We start from the raw sequence: 16,668 nt of genomic DNA, 5'->3' as shown, positions 1-16,668 counted from the left end.
CCACCTTGACATTACAGAGTATTTTGTGTAGATTGTTGACAAAACATGACCATTACATCCATTTTAATCCCACTTTGTAACACAATAAAATGTCAGGAAATCCAAGGGGTCTGAATACTTTTGCAAGGCACTGCAATCACTGTAATCAGCTATTCTGTATTTTTATATGTGAAGGATTTTGTGTCGATTAGATAGTTGGAAAACCGACTTGACTTTCTTAATTGCCTCTGATGGGATAAATAAAGATGTATTGCATTGAAATTTTACCTATGCCTAGATGAGAGAGATGCTCAAACAGAGTCCAGCTGTGGTCGTCAATGCAATGATTCTTCATGACAAACAACTGGCAGATGTCCCGGGCTGTGATGTCAGTGGGAACCTCTACTGCTCGACTGGTATTGTCCTCATTATACACTTTGATTACCTGCAGTGGGAAAAAAACACATTGACATGAACTACATCTGTATGATATAAAATATATACATTAAATATATACATACATAACATTTACATATATCAAATGCACATCAAAACATTACAAATAACCAACAAGGCAAGAAATAGGGGTGGGGAGGCATAATTTCAAATGCATAGGATTTTCTAAATGTTCTCCAAGCCTTATAAGATATGAGGTAGGTCAAATCCCATCATTAACAAAGCCCATGATAATTCTACCCCATAATCATTCAACCCACACACAACAGCACCAAATTCTCCCAAAAGTTGGGGAATGTGTCCATAACAAAGTACTGTACTATTGCTCCAATTCTGTTTTTTTTCTCCCATTCACAACAGTTATGTTACAGTTCTGCATTACAAATAGCACAAAGAAACTCAACAAAACAGCAAATAAGTGACTAACAAATCCATCTAGCATCACAACTTACCCCTCTTTTGGGAGACAAGCAAACGTGTGAATTTGAGCCAACTCTGCAGCCTATGTAGGGCTGAGTGCACAGCATTGTAAACCAGGCTTTTAGTGAGGAACATGGAAACATGCACCAGACAGGCAGACAGCGCAGAGCTGAGCAGAACAAAAAAAGCAGAGCAGCGAGTCAGTGTCAGCTGGGAAGCGAAAAGCAGAGCCCCCCCTCTCTCTCTCTCTCTCTCTCTCTTTACTGCAGTGGAGCTGAACTGAGCTAATTACAAAGAGCTGCCTCTGATCACAGCGTTTTCCTGACTCCACAGATATATGTCACCGAGGCTCTGGCCCAATCACCTGCCACCTTTTCCTCAAGTAAAAAGAGACCAGGATCAGCCTGCTCTGCTCCACACACCCAGGAGGAGGAGGAGGAGGAAGAGGAGGAGAAAAGAGTCACAAGGCTCGCTCCCCCCTCCCTATTCACACAACCATGGCAAGTCGAGTTCTTAGCATAAAGCCCTGCATGAGCTCAAAAGCAATTACAAAAGGTGCTAGTTAAATGTAATGCTAGTTGGGTCAACTCTGTCTAAAGTTGACAGGGGTGGGCGGGGAGAGGGGGAGGGAGAGAGGCACAGTAAAGATCAGCTGGCTGCCTCTGTGTGCTTGGGTCTTGGTTTAAGGCGGATCGGTTGGGCAGGACGCTCCAGCCCTCTTTTGTGGAGAGAAAGGAGGTCACAGTGCTCCAGCAGGGCTGGGGTTAGTGCCCTTAAGGAGCCTGCAGCGAATCACAACCTTCAGCTATGACATCACCCCACAATGAAGTAGACGATCTAGTGATTAAATCAGTCAGTGCCAAGATTTACAACACAAAAAAAAAAAAAAAAAAAAAAGGATTTCCCTTTGTAGGTACCCAACAAAAGCAAAAGGGACTGCATTACTGGGATTACTTTAACAGCCAATGTCCCCTTGGTGGGTTGCCTGTACAGTACAGACAGACAAGCTAATGATAATGAGACACTGTAATCATCTTGTACATTGCAGCAACTCTTAGGTCACTCGCATAGAAAGCGGAGGACAGTAATAATCTAAAAGCCCAGTGCATTTACTGTACTGTATACACCATTACAATGCGTGTAATGCATTTCCAGTGGTAGAAATGACAACAGGAAAAATAGATGAAAAGAGTGTGAAGGAGCCTCTAAATCAGGCTGTGGAAATAGCATCTAGGCAGGATTCCAGTTGTGTCCCTCTGTGAAAGTCACTTCCTTAGAATTTGCCAAATCAAATCTCTAAAAAGATCATGTTTCATGAGTAACAGGGCAGGGTTTGTCAGGGTTTGTCAGGGGGTGGTGAAGCTTTAAGTGCATTACTCCTGAAGGTGACAGGTTGACGTTAGTTCGTCAACTAGGGCTGTGACGGTCATGCAATTTTGGATGGCGGTTATTGGTCAGCCAAATGCCCGCAGTCACCGTTATAAACATTAGAATATAAAAAAAAAATAATAACAACATAAATATCCTCTCCTCCACTCCTGACTGCATATGCTGCCATAGAAATAGCCTAGGCAACCAACGGCTCGTTTTCTACACCTTGCTCATTTCAGCGAAGAGCGACAAAGTTTCATCGCGTTGTTAAGAGTCCAGGTTACCGCAGAAACTGACTTAACCGCACAAATGCCGTTATGGAGGTTATTTTACTTTCATGACAGTCTTCATCCATAACTGTCGGTTACACGGTAATTGTGCCAGCCCTATCCTCAACACAAATACACTGGAATGAACGCTCTTACACACTAGGTTTAACATTTTGGTGCCAAGAGGATCATTTAATACATTGAAGCCCTTTATAGATTAACTGTGCTGACAGAACATTTTGTGTTCATCAATATCAATGTCTACCATCCTTTAGAGAGCGTTCGACAAATATTTGATGAGGTACTTAAAAATTCAACACTCCGCAACAAAATCTTCTGGTTCTGTCCTCATTTGGTGAACTACTCTCTTAATTGGAGATACAAGGTCACAGACAGCAAAAGTTCACAACTCGCTAACAGCAACAATAAAGTGCTTAGTTCAATCTAATGAATCCGTCAACAGTCTGAACCCACACTAGTCTAAGACTGCTCCTATCTGGGTTTGACCATCGCATGTTGGATGTTTCAACTAGGGTTGAAGTGACTGGCTACAGTATCCATGATAAATCACTTGTTCCAGGGAGTAAAATGAACGCCGAGGCCAGAAAAATGCTGCTGTGAACGGCTGCTTTCTGTGTCAACGAGCACAAAGAGGTGCATTCATCAGGTAGCCATGCTGCTCCATGTGCAGACCTACACTTGTTTTTATGTCGACAGACCACAACTCCAACTCCCAAACTCACTTCTCTAAAGTGTCATACTACTAATATACAGGTAGTTATTGCGATTGCTTTACCTTCCCTAGAACGATTGATAAAGTCCGCTATTTTCTACACCGACTTTATGACGACTTAAGTCCTTCATATGCTCTTCCTTATATCCAAAAGATAACACCTAAATGTTACAACAAAGAGGATTCGACTATATAAGGACTGCTTAATGCCTCAGTTTAAGTGGAAAATAGTGCCGAGTGCAATCACAGTGATTCTGGAACTGTGCAACTAAATACCAAAGTGCATTTCGGTCCAAAGTAAATGTGAAGTGTGCTCATGATTAACTTCAGATAATTACAGTCGTTCTGGAACCGAGGAAACTTAAAACAATGACATACCCTGTGCAGGGGCTGACAGGGAAAGGGCTGAGGGAAATAAGATAGGAGTTGGGCAACAGTGATAACGATAATGGTGATGACAGAGCTAAGCAGTGCTACGAGCTATGAAGTAGTACTATATGCAACCCAAATTCTACTCCCGTCCTTCCACCGTCGACGGCCGCGTTGTTGGACATCCAAAATGTACAGAACTCCGGGAAGAAAGGAACATGATGTGCTGAGTCTCAATGGTCTTCTATTGAGAGAGGAAAGACATTTGCGCAGGCCTAAATATAGTGTCGTTAAGCAAAGCATAGACAGTTCTATAAGTTCTCTTTATCTCAAGCACAAGATTGCAGACACCGGTTTACCAATTAGTGTGTACTGGTTTTACCTTGAACTCCACTCCCACAGCTCGATTCAGTGTGTATCCACTGCACATCCACAGTGCCCTTCACTATGGCAAAGCACTGGATGAGCTCAGTTAACCAGGTCAAGCTGCTACTCAAGGACCTCTTTGCCCTACTGCTCTTATTTTGAGGCATTTTAGTTCAACATTGTGCAGCTGTATGTTCCGTTTCTGCCACGTAATGTCAACCCTTTCATTTCATGGGTCTGATTAATGCTTAACTTATTTGAACAATAAATCCTCCGGTACTCGGGACACCAAACCAAGAATATGTTGAAAGACCATAAATAATGCTAGGGCAAACCTTTTACACATTTAACAGTGGTGCTTCTCAAGAGTGGTTCAACAGGCAACAGGCTCACATAGAACCTTGAAATGGCTCACTCTAGTGTCATTTTTGTCACACAGGTTTATAGACAATTATAGACACATATCTCAAGCTGTCAGATGTTTTGCATTCCAAATCACTTCTTGGTTCATTCATCGTTAGAGTGATATCATTAAATTTGTTAGTCTGAGTTCATTGTGTCTTTTGAAATACGTGGACACAATTGTGTTTTAATGTCAACCATTGTTTTGGAATAAGTGCTACTATAAACCCGCTAGATCTATGGAAGCTTCTGGTGCAAAATGTAGGCCAGCTAGTAACACACAAAACCCACAACAGAGGAGGCTACTGTAGCTAACCTCAGAAGACGCTTGGGCCCTCTAGTGACTGCCATATACTGTACTTCAGCAATAAAGGGGAATATGTACTGAAGACAAATACATGAATTGAATGTAAAGAAAATGTGATGACTGATAGGAAAGTGATATAAAAGACTGAAGCACATTCCAAAGGATCAAGCGAAACTACCGCATATCTGGATTTGAGGTACGTTTTTTTTCTCCAAGTCAAACTGGTTCAGCAATGTCGATGAATTAACAGATTTCCCACACACAGTTTTTCACTTCTATGTTTAGTTGAATCCAAATGTTACTATTTAACACTGACACAGTTAGGATAGTTCAAGAAAGCAGAAGTCATGCACACGGCAGCAAAGAGAGGAAGGTACAGGCTCATTTCCTACCCGCTTCTGAAGACAAAGTGGAGTAATGGCAGGCAAGGTGACTCTTCTCGTATTGAAATTCATGTTTCGTTCTTCAGTACACAACAACTAAGGTGAAATATATCCATATATCTTAATTGTAAATACTGGTATTCTATCAATTATTTTTGGAAAACCAAACAAAATCACAATGTTAATATCTAAATATTCAGAAGCCTATACTGAAAGTGATTCTACTGTATGCTATAGAATGCACTTTGCACAGTATATCTCTACAGTGAGATTGTGCACACTGAGTGTGTGAGACAGAGACAGAAGTAATCTCTGGACAATAAACTCCTCCTTTGTCCTTGGAAAACTAAAACGTTTTTTTTTTCCCCCTTCTCTCTCTCTCTTAAAGAAAGCCACTTTATCAAGCCACAAACAACTCTTGATAAAAATAGTTCCAAGGAGGACTATAGTCACAATGCAGAAGGTCAGAGAAAGCCAGACAGCAAAAAATACTTTATATCAAGATTAAAAATGGTACACAAAAGTTAATAGGTGTACTGTATTATCTGTAGCAATGTAGTCGCTCATTTCTAGCAGCTCAGGGAGTGCATTTCCATTGGTACAAATGCAACATGAGGTTTCTTTTTTTGTTGTTGCTGAAAATGAAAACGTTGAGGGTAATCAATGGCCAGTTCTTTAGTAGCATTGACACCTCTTCCTTCTTTACCGTAACAATATATAGATGATCATGTTGGTATGTTCAATGATATCATTGTACTACAAATGGTGTAGAAATGTTGTCAACTTTAGAATAATGTAATTTGCAAATACGTCCACAATATTACCCATCAAATCACATTTGAAACGCATTTCCATATTTCATTTCTCCGAATTTCGTATCGTAAAAAAATAGTAGGTTCAGTGCAAATATAGGGAATGGATAATAGCACATGGCTGATTTAATATCTATACAACACTACAGCAAGGAAAACATGTGCATGAAACAAATCTCAGCAGGCAAATAGAGAGGATTGGGGGAGAGGAGGTGGTTGGCAGGCTGTGAATTGGGGGTTCAAAATAGATCTGCACCAAGATGTTCCCACAGCCACAATTGCCACAATTCATTATCCACATCTGTTTTACTGTAAGGATGAACAAAGAAGTCTTTATGAAGTAGGAGCAGGCTGCTACAGTATGCATTAGAGTTAATGATGTAATAATTAAAGTCACTCTCAACGGTCTGATAAAGAGGAGTTACACAGTGTCAGTAATGCTGACAAAGTTTTATAAATGTTTCCACTTAATATTACATGACGCAATCCCAAATGTGATCAGCTGTATTTAAGAATGTAACTGTAATCCAAATTACACATTTTTAAAAGAAAAAGTAATCCAGATTGATTACAGTTACTTCATATTTGTAATCGGATTACGTAATCCCCGCTACATGTCATCCATTACTAACCAACCCTGGTTACACATTAAATAAATATATCTTCAATTAAATCTTCGAAGGAGAAAAGGGAATTTGGCCCTGACAAAATATCCATTTTAATTCCTACATTGCTAAACAATTATACGAGCTCCCTTAACTATTCTGCCAAATGCTAACTGCTGATAAACATTTTAAAAGTTTGAGGTAAAAGGGGAATTTGATAATGATGATAATAGTTATGGTTTTGCTGGAAAAGTTCAAGCGTTTCTTAAGTCTTATTAAAAGGACAGCAGAAACATGTCCTCGAACACAGGACACTAGAAACATCCAAGAGTGCTAAATCTCTTTTCATAAAACCCAGTAATGCATTTAGCTAGGACCTATAATGGGTCACAGCCGAAAAGTGCCCAGAAATGCATTGTTAGGTACGGACCACACATGCACAGGCCAGTTCGGCTCTGCTACATATTTCTGTCTGCAGGGCAAAGCTCAGCGTTCGAGCCAAAACTTCTCTATCAATCTTAAAATGTCAAGCAGAGAAGGCAACTTCAGTGAGAAGATAATACACTGACTATATTATGAGAAACAAAAGACTAGAAAAATAATGTTTGTATTATTTTAAAGGGCTGATCAATTATTTAATCAACCACATTCTATAGGCAAACGGAAATAATTTCACATTTTAGTCATTTAGCAGACACTCTTACAGTAGTTAGTGCACTTGTCCCCCGTAGGAATCGAACCCACAACCCTGTCATTGCTAGCGCCATGCTCTACCAACTGAGCCACACAGGGCCCCATTGGTATACATTTGAATAAATTCAACAATAAAAAAACTTTAAAAACTTGTGTTTAATTTTCAATACATTATCCGGCTTCATGTACTAATTGAAAGAGCGTGAAATGTACAACACAGTAAACAGGTCAGAATCAGACCATGCACCATAGTTTAGACTAAATCTGGACACATTGTAGAAGTGGGAGGATTCCTTGCACACTCCTTCCTTCCTCCCAGACCAGACAGGGGTGGGGTGTTGGCAGGCAGGCAGGCAGCACAGCAGTGAATTTCATACATTTCCTCTCATGAGAACGGACGAGGAGTCCTTCCCAAGCTCACAGGCTCACTGTTTATCTGGAACCGCAGCACATCGTCTTGAGAGCACAGACAAGCAGACGCTGCTAGTTATCCTAGAGTGCAAAAATGAATCTGAATTAATGGAGCCAGATAGATAACGGCGTCTCCGCAGCTCTCATAACAAAGCCGGCTCCAGACACCCTGTTCTTGACCAGGGCTTGATTCAAACAAGAACCCTCCACAGGCCCTCCCAGAGCTGAGCAGCAGGCCTGAGTCTTGCCAGTCTGCAGCGATCACACACACACACACACAGCAGGGCTGGATGTGAAGGAGGAACTGTATCTGACCCCACATGACTGCCTGCAAATAAAACCAACTCTCTAGAAAATGCAGGTCAATAATTACGCACAAATACCTTTATTGCGAGGTATCGCAACAGAGACACTGCTATCCTACTTTCTTTCTTTTCAACTGTACATTCAGTCAACTGTTCTTTCAAATTGATATTTTCATCCATATTACAGCATGATTTCTTATGTGCTCTTAATATTATTTTACAACACAAAAACAATGGTCATTCTTATATCGTCCTATCCTGTTTGACTTGACTGTGCCGGACCTGAAATCATAAGAGCATAAATCGTCCACCTAGACATGTGTACACAAGGTATAGGTTCCTTGTGATATGACACAGTGATAGCGCCAGACTGGTAGCAGACATTCTCATTGAGTCAGAAGGCAGAACTGAACACCAACACTGTCTGGAAGCAGAGGGGGGGGCATGTCTGCCTGTCTGTCTGTCTGGTGAGGGGCCAAGCAGAGTGTCTTTCCACTCTACCAGTTCTGCACACCTAAAAGTCTCTCACCAGAATACATGTGGACATATGCCCTTGTTGTATGACATCTATGACGCCTCTGAGAAGTACTGACATCAATATTATGCACCTTCTACTATGGATGTCTATGAAATGATGTGGATGTTATTAAAATCTTTATGCAATTATAATAATGAACAATTGGATTGCAATGTAACCACCAATACCGTACAAATAAAGGTGTTACAAATGACAAAATATGACAGGTACGCAAGTAGCTGTGTGGTGGAACAATTTGCTTTACGTAAAGAGTTTTATTTACCAATAGGACGCTCTTCACAACCACGTTCCCTACCACACAAACATAGGGTCTACCTTGCACACTTTGCCAAGCATGGTATGGATTGAAGGGCTTTGTGCTAGCCTTTTGAGGGCCCTTGGTGCTGCAAAGACATGGTAGGAGCCATGTCCCCCGGCATTGCCAATGGGATCTGACTTGAGGTCACGCTCCAAAGTGCATAAGTATTCTATTTCACAAGGTAGTCACAGAAGTGGCTGTGATATGGCTGAGGGAGCAGGAGTACTATAGGACCGATACTGATCAAACTTACTCCCCTTATCACCACATCTGGCCTCTTAAATCACTGGCTGCCGTTAGCCCATGTACCACTCTCTTTCTTTATAAGTGACAACATTTTGCACATTCCATGCACAGAGCGATTCAACATTAAATATTATATTCCGCGTTAGCCACTACACGGTGTGTAACATACCGAAACATCAAATAGTGTTGGAGATTGTAATGATCAGTGGTGAAAGTGTCTACACCACAATAACACAACTGGATGTAAAATTGCAATTATTTTTAAACAACTTCACATCCCCAAAGACATTCGGTATTTGAATAATATTCTATACAACATGAATGAATTTGCTTGAAGAGCATAGTTGAATAGTTTAACACTTAAACTGGTTCCGCCCATACAACATATGATCGAGAACTAAAAATGGACAAGGGCAAATGATAAACACAATAGAAACGGATAACAAATTAACTCAACCATGTGTTAGAGATGCACAACAGAGCATGGGGCTTTTCTTGGAGAGTGCTGGTTGAAGTGGATGTGAGAGTCGACTTGTCCATAGCAGTCACGACTTGCCGCTTGGTTATGCAAATGCACCATGACACTGCAAATGCACGGTGGACAGTAGCTCAGGCAAACTGCTTTCTCACGACTGGAATAGCTTTTAAAACCCATGTTAAAACAATGGCATGTCAAGCAAAGGGCCTCAGTACAATTCCGAATGGGCATTCAGTCCAATCACAGTAAACTAAAACCTGGTCAATCACGTACAAGCACACTGGGTACTCTGATTGTCACGGCAACTAGCACCATTGCACACACCACCGATACTAGTCCAATCCCTATATCTTTAATAATTTAACACACTACTGTCTCCTTTTTGTGGGACAATGTGTTTTAAAAAAAAAATAGGGAAGTAAAGCAATCCCATTTGTTATTCATGACTTTATCATTAATCTGCTGATATATAGACACTATAATTCACGACAAAGTGTAAATAGGATAATAAAACAGAGATTTGAGAGATAAAATTGTATATCACGGAATGAAGGGTAGCGTAACGTTTTCCTTGGGATAGGTTTATTTCAGCCCTCAGCTGGCAGCACCCAAGTAATCGTTCATTCGGAGAGCAGCTACACGCACCCCGATCGTAATTCCCATTCCATGGTCAATTGGTTTGACAATCGATATCTCTATGGGGCTAGATAGGGACAATCAGTTATTTACACAATGTACACGAGACATGTCAATAGTAGAGCCCGACCGATTTATCAGTGAACTTTCTACGGATTTTTTTTCTTCTTCCGGCGCCGAAAAGAGATGGCCGCCTCGCTTCGCGTTCCTTGGAAAATATGCAGTATTTTGTTTTTTTATGTGTTATTTCTTACATCCGTACCCCAGGTAATATTAGGTTTCATTACATACAGTCGGGAGGAACTACTGAATATACGATTAACGTCAACTCATCATCGTTCCTACCAGGAATATGACTTTCCCGAAACGGATCCAGTGTTTTGCCTTCCACCCAATACAATGGATCTGATCCCAGCCGGCGACCCTGTGCGACGCCGTAAAAGGGGCAAACGAGGCGGTCTCGTGGTCAGGCTTCGGAGACGGGCACATCGCGCTCCACTCCCTAGCATACTACTCGCCAATGTCCAGTCTCTTGACAATAAGGTTGATGAAATCCGAGCACGGGTAGCATTCCAGAGAGACATCAGGGATTGCAACGTGCTCTGCTTCACGGAAACATGGCTAACTCAAGAGACGCTAACGGAGTCGGTGCAGCCAGCTGGTTTCTTCATGCATCGCGCCGACAGAAACAAACATCTTTCCGGTAAGAAGAGGGGCGGGGGGGTATGCCTTATGATTAACGAGACGTGGTGTGATCATCATAACAACACACAGGAACTCAAGTCATTCTGTTCACCTGATCTAGAACTCCTCACAATCAAATGTCGACCGCATTATCTACCAAGGGAATTCTCTTCAATCATAATCACAGCCGTATATATTCCCCCCCAAGCAGACACATCGATGGCCCTGAACGAACTTTATCTGACTCTTTGTAAACTGGAAACCACACACCCTGAGGCTGCATTCATCGTAGCTGGGGATTTTAACAAGGCTAATCTAAAAACAAAACTCCCTAAATTCTATCAGCATATCGATTGTGCTACCAGGGCTGGAAAAACCCTAGATCATTGTTATACTAATTTCCGCGACGCATATAAGGCCCTCCCCCGCCCCCCTTTCGGAAAAGCTGACCACGACTCCATTTTGTTGATTCCAGCCTACAAACAGAAACTAAAACAACAAGCTCCCGCGCTCAGGTCTGTTCAACGCTGGTCCGACCAATCTGAATCCACGCTTCAAGACTGCTTCGATCACGCGGATTGGAATATGTTCCGCATTGCGTCCAACAACAATATTGACGAATATGCTGATTCGGTGAGCGAGTTCATTAGGAAGTGCATTGACGATGTCGTACCCACAGCAACGATTAAAACATTCCCAAACCAGAAACTGTGGATTGACGGCAGCATTCGCGTGAAACTGAAAGCGCGAACCACTGCTTTTAACCAGGGCAAGGTGACCGGAAGCATGACCGAATACAAACAGTGTAGTTATTCTCTCCGCAAGGCAATCAAACAGGCTAAGTCCCAGTACAGAGACAAAATCGAGTCGCAATTCAACAGCTCAGACACAAGAGGTATGTGGCAGGGTCTACAGTCAATCACGGATTACAAAAAGAAAACCAGCCCCGTCGCGGACCAGGATGTCTTGCTCCCAGACAGGCTAAACAACCTTTTTGCCCGCTTTGAGGACAATACAGTGCCACTGACACGGCCCCCTACCAAAACCTGCGGGCTCTCCTTCACTGCAGCCGAGGTGAGTAAAACATTTAAACGTGTTAACCCTCGCAAGGCTGCAGGCCCAGACGGCATTCCCAGCCGCGTCCTCAGAGCATGCGCAGACCAGCTGGCTGGTGTGTTTACGGACATATTCAATCAATCCTTATCCCAGTCTGCTGTTCCCACATGCTTCAAGAGGGCCACCATTGTTCCTGTTCCCAAGAAAGCTAAGGTAACTGAGCTAAACGACTACCGCCCCGTAGCACTCACTTCCGTCATCATGAAGTGCTTTGAGAGACTAGTCAAGGACCATATCACCTCCACCCTACCGGACACCCTAGACCCACTCCAATTTGCTTACCGACCCAATAGGTCCACAGACGACGCAATCGCAACCACACTGCACACTGCCCTAACCCATCTGGACAAGAGGAATACCCATGTGAGAATGCTGTTCATCGATTACAGCTCAGCATTTAACACCATAGTACCCTCCAAACTCGTCATCAAGCTCGAGACCCTGGGTCTCGACCCCGCCCTGTGCAACTGGGTCCTGGACTTCCTGACGGGCCGCCCCCAGGTGGTGAGGGTAGGTAACAACATCTCCACCCCGCTGATCCTCAACACTGGGGCCCCACAAGGGTGCGTTCTGGGCCCTCTCCTGTACTCCCTGTTCACCCACGACTGCGTGGCCATGCACGCCTCCAACTCAATCATCAAGTTTGCGGATGACACTACAGTGGTAGGCTTGATTACCAACAACGACGAGACGGCCTACAGGGAGGAGGTGAGGGCCCTCGGAGTGTGGTGTCAGGAAAATAACCTCACACTCAACGTCAACAAAACAAAGGAGATGATTGTGGACTTCAGGAAACAGCAGAGGGAGCACCCCCCTATCCACATCGACGGGTCAGTAGTGGAGAAGGTGGAAAGTTTTAAGTTCCTCGGTGTACACATCACGGACAAACTGAATTGGTCCACCCACACAGACAGCGTCGTGAAGAAGGCGCAGCAGCGCCTCTTCAACCTCAGGAGGCTGAAGAAATTCGGCTTGTCACCAAAAGCACTCACAAACTTCTACAGATGCACAATCGAGAGCATCCTGTCGGGCTGTATCACCGCCTGGTACGGCAACTGCTCCGCCCACAACCGTAAGGCTCTCCAGAGGGTAGTGAGGTCTGCAGAACGCATCACCGGGGGCAAACTACCTGCCCTCCAGGACACCTACACCACCCGATGTCACAGGAAGGCCATAAAGATCATCAAGGACAACAACCACCCAAGCCACTGCCTGTTCACCCCGCTATCATCCAGAAGGCGAGGTCAGTACAGGTGCATCAAAGCAGGGACCGAGAGACTGAAAAACAGCTTCTATCTCAAGGCCATCAGACTGTTAAACAGCCACCACTAACATTTAGCGGCCGCTGCCAACATACTGACTCAACTCCAGCCACTTTAAAAATGGGAATTGATGGAAATTATGTAAAAATGTACCACTAGCCACTTTAAACAATGCCACTTAATATAATGTTTACATACCCTACATTACCCATCTCATATGTATATACTGTACTCTATATCATCTACTGCATCTTGCCATCTTTATGTAATACATGTACCACTAGCCACTTTAAACTATGCCACTTTATGTTTACATACCCTACAGTACTCATCTCATATGTATATACCGTACTCTATACCATCTACTGCATCTTGCCATGCCGTTCTGTACCACCACTCATTCATATATCTTTATGTACATATTCTTTATCCCTTTACACTTGTGTGTGTGTATAAGGTAGTAGTTGTGGAATTGTTAGGTTAGATTACTTGTTGGTTATTACTGCATTGTCGGAACTAGAAGCACAAGCATTTCGCTACACTCGCATTAACATCTGCTAACCATGTGTATGTGACTAATAAAATTTGATTTGATTTGGATGTATTTGTATCAGCGTTTAATCCACCAAAAACGACCGATATACACTGCATTCGGGAAAGTATCCAGACCCCTGGACTTTTTCCACATTTTGTTACGTTACAGCCTTATTTTCCTCAATCTACACACAATACCCCATAACGACAAAGCAAAAACAGGTTTTCATAAATGTTAGCAAATGTATAAAAAAAATGATATTCACATAAGTATTCAGACCCTTTACTCAGTACTTTGTTGATGCACATTTGGCAGCGATTACAGCCTTGAGACTACTTGGGTATGACACTAAAAGCTAGGCACACCTGTATTTGGGGAGTTTCTCCCATTCTTCTCTGCATGTCCTCTCAAGCTCGGTCAGGTTGGATGGGGAGCGTCGTTGCACAGCTATTTTCAGGTCTCTCCAGAGATGTTTGATCGGGTTCTAGTCCGTGCTCTGGCTTGGCTACTCAAGGATAATGAGAGACTTGTCCCGAAGCCACTCCTGCATTGTCTTGGCTGTGTGCTTAGGGTCATTGTCCTGTTGGAAGGTGAACCTTTGTCCCAGTCTGAGGTCCTGAGCTCTCTGGAGAAGGTTTTCATAAAGGATCTCTGCACTTTGCTCCGTTCATCTTTCCCTAGATCTTGATTAGTCTCCTAGTCCCTGCCGCTGAAAAACATCCCCACAGCATGATGCTGCCACCACCATGCTTCACCATAGGGATGGTGCCTGGTTTCCTCCAGACGTGACACTTTGCATTCAGGCCAAAATGTTCAATCTAGGTTTCATCAGTTCAGAGAATCTTGTTTCTCATGGTCTGAGAGTCCTTCAGGTGCCTTTTTGACAAACTCCAAGCGGACTGTCATGTGCCTTTTACTGAGGAGAGGCTTCCGTCTGGCCACTCTACCATAAAGGCCTGATTGATGTAGAGATGGTTGGCCTTCTGGTAGGTTCTCCCATCTCCACAGAGGAACTCTGGAGCTCTGTCAGAGTGACCATCGAGTTCTTGGTCACCTCCCTGACAAAGGCCATTCTCCCCCGATTGCTCTTCTCCCCCGATTGGCCTTCTCCGCCGATTGCCCTTCTCCCCCGATTGCCCTTCTCCCCCGATTGCCCTTCTCCCCCATTGCCCTTCTCCCCCGATTGCTCAAGGATGACCAATAGAAACAGGATGCACTGGAGGTCAATTTCAAGTCTCATAGCAAAGGGTCTAAAAACTTATGTAAATAAGGTATTTCTGTTTTTTTTGTACCTGTTTTTCGCTTTGTCATTATGGGGTATCATTATGGGGTATTGTGTGTAGATGGATAAAAAAAAAATTGTCCTCATCAATTGTATCCAAAGGCAAACCAACTTTGGCCGCACACCGGCCAGCTGGCCGCACACCGGCCAGCTGAAGATAATTAGCGAAAGAAGTTGGCTAGCTTGCTAGCTAGTCTAGGCTACTTCCAGAGCCCTATACTACACTGCTGTTAGAAAGGTATTCATACTCCTTGACGTGTTACACATTTTGTTGTTACAGTCTGAATTCAAAATAGATTAAATATTTTCTCTCACCCATTTACATACAATACCCCATAATGACAAAGTGAAAACATGTTTTTAGAAATTGTAGCAAATGTACTGAAAATTACATACAGAAGTATGTAATTTACATAAGTATTCACACCCCTAAGTTAACATGTTAGAATCACCCTTGGCAGCAATTACAGCTGTGAGTCTTTCTTGGTAAATCTCTTAAAGAACTTTGTACAATATTTGCACATTATTATTTTTTTTATTCTTCAAGCTCTGACAAGATGGTTTTCAAGTCTTGCCATAGATTTTCAAGCCAATTTAAGTCAAAACTGTAACTTGGCCACTCAGGAACATTCAAGGTTGTTTTGGTATGCAACTCCTGTGTATATTTAGCCTTGTGTTTTAGGTTATTGTCCTGCTGAATATTGAATTAATCTCCCAGTGTCTGGTGGAAAGCAGACTGAACCAGGTTTTCCATTAGTATTTTGCCTGTGCTTAGCTCCATTCCGTTTCTTTTTTATCCTGAAAAACTCCCCAGTACTTAACGATTACAAGCACACCCGTAACATGATGCAGCCACATATATGCTTGCAAATATGGAGAGTGGACTCAATAATATGTTGTATTGCCACATTTTCTGCAGTATTACTTTAGTGCCTTGTTGCAAACATGATTCATGTTTTGGAATAGTTGTATTATCTACAGACCTCCTTTTCACCCTGTCATTTAGGTTAGTATTGTGGACTAACTACAATGTTGTGGATCCATCCTCAGTTTTCTCCTATCACAGCCATTAAACTCTAACAGTTGTAGTCACAATTGGCCTCATGTTGAAATCCCTGAGTGGTTTCCACCCTCCAGCAACTGAGTTAGGAAGGACGCCTATAACTTTGTAGTGACTAGGTGTAGTAATACGCCATCCAAAGTGTAATTAATAACTTCATCATGCTCAAAGGAATATTCAATGTCAGATTTTTTTTTTTAACCTTATCTACCAATAGGTGCCCTTCTTTGCAAGGCATTGGAAAACCTCCTTTGTCTTTGTGGTTGAATCTGTGTTTGAAATGCACTGCTCGACTAAAGGACCTTACAGATAATTGTATGTGTGAGGTACAGAGATGAGGTAGTCATTCAAAAATTATTTTAAACACTATTATTGCACACAGAGTGAATCCATGCAACTTATTATGTGATTTGTTAAGCAAATGTTTACTCCTGAACTTATTTAGGATAGCCATAACAAAGGGATTGAATACTTATTGACTCAAACTATTTCAGCTTTCATTTTTTATTAATTTCAATAAAATTCTAAAAAAATAATTCCACTTTCACATTATGGAATATTTAAATTCAGGCTGTAACAACAAAATTTGGAAAAAGTCAAAGGGGGTGTGAATACTTTCTGATGGTCAACTCAGTTCAACTCGGGATAACCA

At 42.5% G+C, this 16,668-nt stretch overlaps 1 protein-coding gene across 8 annotated transcripts in view; it reads right to left on the bottom strand.

The window, feature by feature from the left end:
- Window positions 1-16,668, bottom strand: part of LOC139546926 (growth factor receptor-bound protein 14-like) — a 54,247-nt gene that overhangs the window by 22,451 nt on the left and 15,128 nt on the right. For 5 of the 8 annotated variants that reach the window (XM_071355886.1, XM_071355891.1, XM_071355887.1 and 2 more), the window contains one exon: window positions 268-424. In XM_071355886.1, the coding sequence (XP_071211987.1) occupies window positions 268-424 (157 nt within the window). Of the gene's footprint in view, window positions 1-267; window positions 425-887; window positions 1,248-5,064; window positions 5,211-16,668 lie in introns of those variants that run through there. The other 3 variants (XM_071355890.1, XM_071355889.1, XM_071355893.1) reach the window with 3 other exon arrangements.

Source organism: Salvelinus alpinus, chromosome 20, assembly GCF_045679555.1.
Source record: "Salvelinus alpinus chromosome 20, SLU_Salpinus.1, whole genome shotgun sequence".
Lineage (NCBI taxonomy): Eukaryota > Metazoa > Chordata > Actinopteri > Salmoniformes > Salmonidae > Salvelinus > Salvelinus alpinus.
Note: the sequence above shows the minus strand (reverse complement) of the source record. Positions and strands in the feature narration are given on the sequence as shown.